The sequence below is a fragment of the Aspergillus ochraceoroseus genome (assembly GCF_002846915.1).
Source record: "Aspergillus ochraceoroseus IBT 24754 chromosome Unknown P175scaffold_5, whole genome shotgun sequence".
Lineage (NCBI taxonomy): Eukaryota > Fungi > Ascomycota > Eurotiomycetes > Eurotiales > Aspergillaceae > Aspergillus > Aspergillus ochraceoroseus.
Genome location: NW_024468480.1, coordinates 2,148,722 through 2,158,688, shown reverse-complemented (window position 1 = coordinate 2,158,688; position 9,967 = coordinate 2,148,722). Strand labels below are relative to the sequence as shown.

The 9,967-nt window shown below is 47.6% G+C and overlaps 5 protein-coding genes and 2 non-coding genes across 7 annotated transcripts; 2 read left to right on the top strand and 5 right to left on the bottom strand.

Moving 5' to 3' along the window:
• Positions 1 to 283: 283 nt before the first annotated feature.
• Positions 284 to 1,625, bottom strand: P175DRAFT_0439927 (uncharacterized protein; the record flags this gene model as incomplete). The annotated part of the gene is made up of 4 exons (XM_040893993.1): positions 284 to 778; positions 835 to 1,109; positions 1,263 to 1,278; positions 1,572 to 1,625. 4 exons carry the CDS (start codon positions 1,623 to 1,625, stop codon positions 284 to 286), a joined length of 840 nt encoding a protein of 279 aa, XP_040751757.1.
• Positions 1,626 to 2,430: 805 nt separating this feature from the next.
• P175DRAFT_0502502 (GNAT family N-acetyltransferase) lies at positions 2,431 to 3,806 on the bottom strand. The gene has a single exon (XM_040897400.1). The coding sequence runs from the start codon at positions 3,494 to 3,496 to the stop codon at positions 2,900 to 2,902; it is 597 nt and encodes a 198-aa protein (XP_040751756.1). The 5' UTR covers positions 3,497 to 3,806; the 3' UTR covers positions 2,431 to 2,899.
• Positions 3,357 to 5,066, bottom strand: P175DRAFT_0502501 (uncharacterized protein). The gene is made up of 3 exons (XM_040897399.1): positions 4,616 to 5,066; positions 4,076 to 4,540; positions 3,357 to 4,010 (listed from the first exon to the last, which is right to left on the bottom strand). The coding sequence occupies exons 1-3, from the start codon at positions 5,021 to 5,023 to the stop codon at positions 3,834 to 3,836; spliced, it is 1,050 nt and encodes a 349-aa protein (XP_040751755.1). The 5' UTR covers positions 5,024 to 5,066; the 3' UTR covers positions 3,357 to 3,833.
• A 43-nt stretch (positions 5,067 to 5,109) lies between these two features.
• P175DRAFT_0524601 (anoctamin family protein) lies at positions 5,110 to 7,871 on the bottom strand (the record flags this gene model as incomplete). Its single annotated transcript, XM_040899376.1, has 5 exons — positions 5,110 to 6,673; positions 6,744 to 7,175; positions 7,226 to 7,514; positions 7,580 to 7,757; positions 7,787 to 7,871. The coding sequence occupies 5 exons, from the start codon at positions 7,869 to 7,871 to the stop codon at positions 5,420 to 5,422; spliced, it is 2,238 nt and encodes a 745-aa protein (XP_040751754.1). The 3' UTR covers positions 5,110 to 5,419.
• Positions 7,872 to 8,328: 457 nt separating this feature from the next.
• Positions 8,329 to 9,699, top strand: P175DRAFT_0558553 (uncharacterized protein; the record flags this gene model as incomplete). The annotated part of the gene is made up of 4 exons (XM_040900846.1): positions 8,329 to 8,694; positions 8,742 to 8,993; positions 9,056 to 9,478; positions 9,654 to 9,699. The coding sequence occupies exons 1-4, from the start codon at positions 8,558 to 8,560 to the stop codon at positions 9,697 to 9,699; spliced, it is 858 nt and encodes a 285-aa protein (XP_040751753.1). The 5' UTR covers positions 8,329 to 8,557.
• Positions 9,645 to 9,718, bottom strand: P175DRAFT_0t89. Its single transcript has one exon. It is a non-coding gene; the product is annotated as a tRNA-Ile (tRNA).
• Positions 9,719 to 9,887: 169 nt separating this feature from the next.
• On the top strand, positions 9,888 to 9,961 carry P175DRAFT_0t90. The gene has a single exon. It is a non-coding gene; the product is annotated as a tRNA-Ile (tRNA).
• Positions 9,962 to 9,967: the final 6 nt, after the last annotated feature.

The window sequence follows — 9,967 nt, the reverse complement described above, 5'->3', positions numbered from 1 at the left end:
CCGAGGTGAATCGGAGCCTCACCGTAAATGGCACATCCTGGCCGACCACAAGGACAAATGCAAAACACCACCGCCCCTTCCAAAGGCCAGAATCAAACCCTAGTGACACCACGCCATACACACTGGTAATAAACAGAAACAGGAAAGAGAAAATCGAGTAACGCAAACACGTGCTGGCCAAAATAAAGCGAAAGAGCCGCGGGGGCTCGCGAGTAGGATATAACAAACAAAATCGAAGTATTTCATACACAGTGAAAAAAAAAAAAAATATATCCCGTCAAACTTATGACACTAGAGGCAGCCCATGAGTAGGCTCTGTTTTGGTGTTTGAAGGATCTGCCTGGCCATCGTCATTCCGCCCACGACGAGGCTGGAAGGTGTTCCCCAGGTAGCTCGCCTCTTCATTGGGATGCTTACGCATTCCAAGACCGGCGACGGCTATCCGATTCAATGAGTTCATATCGTCATTGGAGGCAGAGACCTGGCTTTGAGCGGCCTGGGCGTTTGGAGCTCCAGGAGCAGCAGGTCCCCCAACAGCGCCTGCGGCAGACTGGGGCACAGGGATTTCCGCCCGTGGCTGGCTCAGATCAATATTTCCCGGCAGCTCGGGGACCTCACCCTGCGAGTCTAGGAGTCGAGACTGTAGGTTGATAATGTATTCGCGGAGCTGATAGTTCTCGGCCTGTAGGGCTTTGGATTCCTGCGACATCGCGTCGAATTCCTTAACTTGCTCCTCCAGTTTACGGATATAACTCTCTTTGCGCTGACGGAAGGCTCTCTAGATCCAAGTTAGCAGAACCCCGGTATAGGTGTCTTGGGCTGGGGCCCACGTACTTGAGCAGCACGGTTCTGGGCCGCACGCTTGGAGGTGGACAATGGGCGTTTGCCATAGGTTTTCGGAGTATCCTGGCCGGTCGCATCCTGCTGAGTAGGGGTCTGGGGTGGCCCACTCAGCATAGTCGCCCCCGAAATGGCCGGGTCGATATTATTCTGGTCTCGGGGACTTGTAGTGTTCGGTTGCAGGTGGTGTTGCGCAGTCGAGGGCTGTGGACGCCCTTGTTGCGGGAGCGATAAGTGCTGGTGGGCAGCTAGAAGCTGATCGTGAAGTACTGCAGATGATCCAAACATGTTAGCGGCGCGTCAACAAGGCGAGAGGTGCAATGTTTGGAAGCTAGAGGAATGATCAAAGACCCTCTGCTAGGCCGGAAGGTCCGGGTGTACTCCTGGCAGTGCGGTGGCAGCGACGAAAACACGTTGCTTACCTTGATCAGCATGGTCCTATCATCAATGGTTAGCATCAGCTTGATATATCAACAGGCTCAAGTATAACAATGACGCGACCGAGGGAGTTGTTCACGCGCTGCCATTGTGGCGGCGGCGGCGACGCGCGGGTTAGGGAAACTCGCAGCCGGGGAGACGCCAGGCAGGCGAGCTGCGACGGCAATGGCAAGAAGCAGGAGACCCCGGGGCCACATGCGAGATCTAGCGGTTGGGAGAGAGGATTGGGGAGATGAAGGAAGCTCAACAGGCGATCTGATGACAAACCGCAACAAGCATATAGACTTGCTTACCTGAGCAGATGTTTGCATGCTTGGATGCGGCGCTGGAGCTAGTGTAGGCTGCATGGAGAGTATGAAAGGTCAAGAGACGACAAAAGACGCGCCCAACGGGAAACACGATCGAATCAATTCAGAGAATACAGCGGATAGGGTGATTCCCTCGAATCGACTCTATGCACAGTCTCGTGAAGAGAGGGGAAGAGGGTGGGAATAATGGGGGGATGTACGCAGAAGCGCGAGGATGAGGTAAGCAAGACTTGAGTTGGGGAGTTTTGGATGCTGAGTCAGTAATGAACGTCCCAAGATCCCCTTCAAGCTGCTAAAGTGAAAATATATTCGGTAGTCTTATTGGTGATGGTTTAGCTTAAGATCTCGTAAGCAGGAAAGAGGAAAATGGAGGAGGGAAGGAGGAAAAGATGCTTACTTAAAGAATCAGTCAGAAAACGCGAATGTGTGTGACGTGTGGGAACTGAAATCGGAGGGCGGAGGAGCCGGTTGGGGTCGGGTGGCTGGCAGGAATTCGGAGGCCGACTTTTCCACAGGAATGTCACTCTTATTCTTCCTGATTAATTTAGGTGTATTTTTCTTCGTCTCTTCTAGCCACAGCTTAATTCCAGATTAATTCCTCCCTATCCAATTCTGCGACGAGAGCGAGATCTGTTCTGTTCTGTTCTGTTGTGGTCTGCCCAAAGGAGTAATGCTTACTAATCTATGGGAATGCTGACTAATAATAGCATCTCCGGCTAAATAACTAGTCTCAGTGTTCGGACTACGCCGTAGTATAAGAGAATACAAGAGAATAACAATAATAAATAACTTGGTAGGATAATCGATTTTTATTTCTGGTGTTTAAATCCTGCATAATATCCTCGAAGGTGAGTCGGGAATTGTAATTGTCCATCTAAGCATCCTTAGACTTGCTCTACAGAATCGGACTTGGGAAATTCCAGTATGGAACCTTGAGTACTATCCTTGCTCATAATACAGTAAGTCCATAACACGCCAACGCGTTGGATTGACTGATCAACTTACCTAGGTAGTTGGTGCCTACTGGACTAATCTGAGGACTGTTCTAGATCTGATCTTACCCGGGATATCATACGTCGGATAGGTTCATAAATTCCACTAATGCATCTGCATGCCAGTGAATCTACAAGTGTAATCTAATCTAGCCATTCATTAACTTCCTCAGAATAATATATATCCACAATCATGGCTACCACGCCAATTTACGCCAGGGTATATTGCAAGTAAATCGTATCAATCCTATTCATCAAATTAGTTTAAGCAATATCCAACCATCCACATAAAGTTAAAAAAGAGTGTGTTAGGTAGTATGCTTACCACTCTCCCCTCTTAAACCCAATCTTCTCCATTCTTCCCCTCTCCACAAATCCCCGTTTGATATACCACCTCCGCAAGGCATCTCCGCCATCTAACCCCTCAGAACTAACCGCCATAACAGCGAGAATATTCCTCAGCGGGAGTCCCCCTTCACTCTCCCCTTTCTCCCCAGCAAACACTTTCCTCGGCTCCTCATCCGACCCTGTAACTTCATAAGCCCGATGCCTCACTGCCGGAGCAGCCTCCAACACCGCCGCAAGAAGCCTCGATCCCAGGGACCGCGACTGATGGTCCGGGTGCACGAAGAGTGAAAGCTCCACTGTTGCCGCGTACGACAGCATATGGCTGCGAAAGGGCGAGAGATAAGCGTACCCGAGTACAAGGTCGGCGCCGTCCTCGGCGTTTGTGAGTTCCTCGTCAACGGCAACGACATAAGGGAGGCCGCGGGACTTGAGGTCGTCGTATTTGGCTTGGAAGACGGCAGGTGGTGGCGAGGTTTGCGTGAATATGAGGGCTGTGTTGAGGATGTAGTAGGTGCTGATTGCGCGGACTTGGGGAAGGTCTGCTGGGGTTGCGGGGCGGATGATTGCCATTTTGCTTGTGCTTCTTTCTTTCTTTTTTTTCCTCCTCTCTTCCTCTTTGGCTGTTATTGTTGGTGTTGGTTATGTTGGGTGGGTTATCTGGAGTAAGGATTGTTGTAGTAGGTTTCAATTGTCAGAAGAAAAAAATTGGATGTGATCCGTTCATGGTGGGGCGTTCCAGAATTCGTACGGAGTACTTGGACATATATACTTACTCTGTACCTGGGGTAGTAGGCACTAGGTTTAAGAATTGTCCATTTCTTGTGTTCCAGTGTGATGATACTTGGGGGGCTATAGATATCAAGTGTTTATAGGTATCAGGTACTATGAACAACGTAATATCAACCTGCTAAATCCTCGACGGAGCATCCACCAATAATGTTTTCTCGTATTCTAAAACATGCGGATGTTGGACTCCTCCAACGCTTAACTTACTCCAATCCCTCTCAACCCCCTCCTCCACATGCGGAAACGGTCCCATAGGTGTGATCGCCTTGGGGTTGATATCATAATGGCTCTTCGTATACTGTACGCACAAACTGTCAGTACTCGACTCCTCCGTGAAATCTGAAATGGTAAAAAAGCACCTACATTCTCTTTTATATGCTTAAAATCCGTCGTGGCCCGTGCAGCCTCCACGTCCCAATACATCCCCTTCAGCCAATTATTCAGGACCGGGTAATCATGTCTAATTGTCCCCAGATTACACTTGAAATGCTGCACATAGACCGTGTCGAAGCGAATCAAGGTCGCATACACTATAACATCGAGCTCTGTCATCTCTGAACCAAGAATAAATGGGCCGCCGTTTCGGGCGACGATGCGTTCAAGGGCATTCAGTGCACCGAAGACCGGGACGACCTTTTGATCGTAGACCTCCTGGGACGGGGCAAAGCCGGCTTTGTAGACTCCTGTGCAAAGATCCGATTGAATCCATTTACTCAAGGCATCAATCTCAGTTTGGAGGTGTGTTGGGTATAGAGTGATAGATGCTAGTGATTCTGGAAGGAACGAGTTAAACGCCGATGGGAGCCAGCGCAGAAGCTCCAAGCTTTCCTGTTTTAATCAGTATCACGATTCCCCCGTCTAAATCTTAACAAGAGAGAGAGGCGGCGGAAAGAATATTCATACATTACAAACCGCGGTATTCGTTTTCTTATCCCACAGCAACGGCACTGAATACCTCCCCTTATACTCTGGATCCGCCCGAAAATACACCTTATGCATGTAATCCTCTCCAAAGAGCTGGTCAACCGTCGCTCCAGGGTACTCGTCATTAGAACTGGGGAATCGCCAACCCGGCCATCCCTTGGAATCCCCCTTGGGATACGGCATTACAACGCTGATATCGATTATATCGGTAAGCCCCTTCAAATGGCGCACGAAATTGGCTCGGTGGGCGAATGGACAGAAGAGTCCGATGTACAGATGGTACCGGCCTTTTTCGGGGTTGAAGGGGCTACTAGGGGATATGGTACCATGCCAGCCATCGCTTGTGCCGGGTCGATGATGCGAAGAGGGCTGTTGTTCGGATGCCATGTTGATTGTGATATGTGGCGGTGGTGGCGAGAGGAAGATCAATTGGATGTGAATTGGAGAGTATGGAAATTGCGGCAGGGGTGGGTCTTAAATCTAAGTCAGTTCAAATTGCTTTGAAATCAGAACCAGGGAATTGATAATACACTATGGTTTACTTCCGCTGGAGTAGGTAAGTTGGTAGTTGTAAATGAGGTCCGACTACTCCACGCATCTCCTCATGCGGAAAATTAAGCATAGATCATGTAGATACGTAAAGTAGCTTACGTCCCACTTCTCGTCGATGTAAAAGGTTCTATAAACATAAATGTTCTGACACAAACCAGCATGCCTATTACATCAATCATATCTTCTGGTCTAGTCTTGCTCGCCTTCCACACACGAACAACCCGAATATCCTCACTGATCCTTCTTACCATCCACCTTGGCTTGATTCTGAATAAACGAAGATGCCACCTTAGCAGACTCCTTCCAACCCTTCTGTCGCATCCAGAATCGCTCCTCGGGCTCTGTGCCATGTCGAGACCAGTTCCGAGCGTCGTCTTCGAGAGATTTTCGCGTGATGTCGGATACTTCCATGGAGTGATCCTCCATCACAATATCTTCTTCATCGTCGCTAGACCGTACGCCCAAGGTAGACTCAAGGTACTTCTTCCGAACCAGGAAGTTTTCAGTGCGCTCCTTCCGTACGCTGGGAGGCTCAAGCTTGGACATCGTAGTCTGCACAACATATTGCACCATCAGATAGAGGTGTTCGGAGAAGAATATCGTCAACAGCAGAGCCCATCCTTTAATCGCTGAGGGCTCACCACTCGGGCCACCAGTGCCAGTGTTGAACATGTACACGAGCGCAGCACCAGTAATACTACCGACCCATGATAAAAAGCCTAAACTATCCAGCCAAGGTCCAATAGTATCTGCACGCTCAGGCGAGGGTCTCTTGCATTCCATAATGATTTTGAAAAAGTCGGAGCGGAGTTCGATCCAATTGTTAACCAAAAACGACACCGGAACGAGCGGCCAGATGGGGGAGAACAGAGCCAGATATCCAAACTGAATACACATCTCTCGAAGATCCTCGGTGACATCGTAGTCGTCTAGTTCAGCTTCTTTCCGAACGCGTGTAAGAAACTGGACTTCATCTTTCGGGTCATCAAGGGAAGCTGCTGAAGCCTTTCTAGCCTCTCCATCAAGGCCTGAGTCCGTTCTTTCAGTGCGCTTTTTTTGATATTCCTTATATTTGCGTAAAGCCCGCTGCTTCAGCATAGGGACAATAGTCTCCATAGCGAAGTTGACCGCCTGAGCAGTGACTGTAAAATAGATCACTTGTTTTCGCAACCGGGCCGGGTCGATAGCAAATTCGGCACGTGCGGTAGTTGCGTGCTCCTTCGAAACGAATGGTCGGACAGTTAGGTGGAACACGTCAAGATAAGGTACTATCAAGCTAGCGAACGGAATATAGACAAACGCTGTTAGGAAAACTGGGAGGTAAGAAGTAATAAAATTAATTACGAAAATCTTCTGTGTCAAGGCCATGTCGTATGCGGTTTGGGTTTCGTAGTTTTCATAGTCGTTAAGTTTAGTCGCAACGGACACAAGGACCCCGCTCATCGTCGGAATCAGGGCAGTAAGCAGAATCGTTGGAATAAAGACCTAAATAATTAGCCTACCTTAATTCGAGAGAGAGAAAAAATGGAGGGGGGCGTTGCCATCGTAATCTTACCAAGTACCCTTTGAGCGGCCCGTTGTATACCTCCGAAATGAAGATTTCAATCGCAAAGCAAGTAGCGATTATCACACCCAGAGCAACAGCTGAAATGAGCGTAAACGGAACCTGGAGAAGTTGTCGCTGTAATCGTTTCGTCGCTGGGAATACACCTCTGACCTCTCCAGTAATATCATCCACGATTTCCTTGGCCGGTTTGAACTCGCGTCGCTTGTGTCGAACAACTGAGACACCTTTGGTTTGCCATCGGCAACTAAGATCCTCCTCTTCTCTCTTCCAGTATTCAATAAAAATAACGCACCAAAGGCAATTGACGACAGTGTATATAATAGAAAAGGAGCCGAGAATGAGCCAGCAAGAGAAGCCGAACGCCGCAGGAAATATCAGGGATTTGAAGTAGGATTGCAGGAACGCAAAGTAAAAGCCGACCTGTATCTCATCAGCTTTAGAAGCTTCGTGACAGAAATTAGGGTACATACGGTTTCTCCAAACTTATCCCGTATTTGGTCCAAATCGTCATCAGACAAGAAGGTTTTCTTGCTCCATTCCCTCATATACTGATTATTCTTCTGCTCATCGTGGAGAGGGAACATTGCAATCACGTTCTTCCATTGTCCGTGTCCGGGAGTGATACCAGCGCCGCCGTACTCTCGTGGAAGAACCATCAAATGGTGAATTATGCGCAATCGTTCGGACTCCGTCTGTGGCTCAGCGGAAGATTCCTGTTCGGGTTCAGTAGAACGGACGCCGTGCAGCCAGTCGCGAATGCTAATAGCCAACATGAAGTTAGAGAATGAATCGCGCGAAAGGTTTATATGGGGAGAAGCACGTACCGCGACTGGTAGACTGCCCGCTGCAGGCTCTTCTTCCGCGAGGCCCGAACAAAAATCAGGAGCGACGAATCCTCCCCTTGTCTCACCTCCGTCTGCAACCCTACTTCGAATAATTTCTTCAAGAGCAACTGCAGCTCATCTTCTGCCAGAGAAGGTTCTATACTGGTCAAAACCCGCACTATCATACAAAGCAAACTATACTCTTACCGACATCTCCGAAGCTGTACCGAATGACGTAGTCCACATAATAATTATGATTGGACTCAATCTTGGGCGGGGGATGGGAAGACATTTCTATATCAGTATCAAAAATAGCCAAATATCCCCTAGAACCACCGACGATATACGAAAAGGAGAAAAGGGAAGAAAATAAGAAACGGGGCAGAAAAGTGTCGTCACCACATGCAGCAACTTGCCGGCAACGACGTCAACTTGGTTATAAAAGCTCCGGCAGGGTTGAGCCCTGGTTCCGACTTGGCATCACTAGCCACGATCTGTTCTATATTTAACAACATTACTATGCATGTATGGAGTAGGCACGGAGTATATTGGAGCATCAACCTCATAATTATTCTTAATCATATATCCCGGAGAGTACAGAGTAGTTTGATTAGCCAGTATGCACACGCACTGTTCTCTTCTAGATCTGCTTATTTGGGTGTTTCTAACTTATTCTTATTATTATTGGCAATCTCTTCCGCATTCATATAGCCACGCACCTATAAAATTATTCCCACACGACACTCCGTATAACTACCAGTTACCAGCTACTAAGTAGCTCTCAATCTTCTGTCTAAACTCTACCAAGAACCATCCATACTCTTACAAACTCTTGATTCAACAGCTCTCTCTAAGTGCATCTTTCACTTCAGAGTTGCCTCTTTTCTACTTTACCACGCTCGTCAACGCGCTGCTTCTTGTCTTCTACCTTCTTCAAACACCAACACTTACACTTACATACAAAGCCACAGCCTGAATATGGCTCTTCAAGCTTCCATTGCCTCCTCGGCATCATCTCTAGCTGCAACTTGTACTGAAATCATTAATACTGCGCATACGATTGATCTATTCCAAGAGGATGACAATCACCTACAAGACTTACTCAAGGAGACACAGTAACCAGCACTCGCACAATTCACCCGAAATCGACTAATATTAGCAGGATCCTCTCTGCAACGCTGAGCACTATTGCCCTGTTCTGGACCGTGAATCGCTTGGTAGCCATCTCGAATGAACTTTCGGAAATCTTACAGATCCTATCTATCTCCTTTCACCATTGTAACCTCACCTTGAAGCAGATTCAATGGATCTTCAAAGAGGAGAACAGAGACAGCCTCTCAAGCTTTAATCTGTGGCGCAAAAGAATTCGAGTTCATGCCGATATTACAGCACTTGTCCTGGATGCGATTGTTGAGTATGTTGCACAATCGGCTTGTTGTTTCGTATTTTGGTGTCTAATAACTCACTCTAGAGTAGTCCAGATTTTACAGGTGTCAAGGTAACCAATATGCAACAACTCCTTGAGGACATAAAGCAGATTGTGGAAGGTGATGGCAAAACTGTGAGCCCGAGCAACACTCAGGGTCTTGAGATGAAAGACTTCTTTGAGAATGGCCAAATCCTAGTGGATAAGGTTCATCAATATACTACATCCACGCGCAGTGAAGGGGGAACAGTCTCAGATTCCCCGGCGGAGCACGGCCCTTCTGCTCCCGATACTGGCAGAGTCCTGGCTTTCGAGTCGGTTTCTGCGACGTCTGAGAATGACCGCACCCTAAGCGAGAACCACGCTTTCTCAGAGATTAGGGAGCTCATTTACAGCAAAAATTTATCTGCAGCAGAGGAATATTCGAGAACATTTCATACCCGCGTTGCACTCACACTTGAGTCAAGGCGACTGTTGGCAGAATATTACTATCTATTCCTGACTACTTTGGACATCAGAGTTCTTACAATGTTTTATGTAAAAAAAAATACATGGTCACCTACTTACTTACTCATTGATCAAGGCCATAGCGATCAATCATCAAAGGTAAAAAGAGTGAATGAAAAACAAAAACAAACGTGGTCCCAGAGGGGGTCGAACCCTCGACTTTGGCGTTATTAGCACCACACTCTAACCAACTGAGTTATGGGACCCAATTGTTGATGACTGGCGGAGATTATTCTACTTCATTCTCATCGGGTTATTTGGGAGCCCAATGACTAATAAACGCACGTGATCGATAAAATGATCACATGATTTAACCTCTTAAAACTAGGTTTAGGCTATAATACAAAAATATTGTCAAGGCTACATCAACAATTGGGTCCCATAACTCAGTTGGTTAGAGTGTGGTGCTAATAACGCCAAAGTCGAGGGTTCGACCCCCTCTGGGACCACGTTTC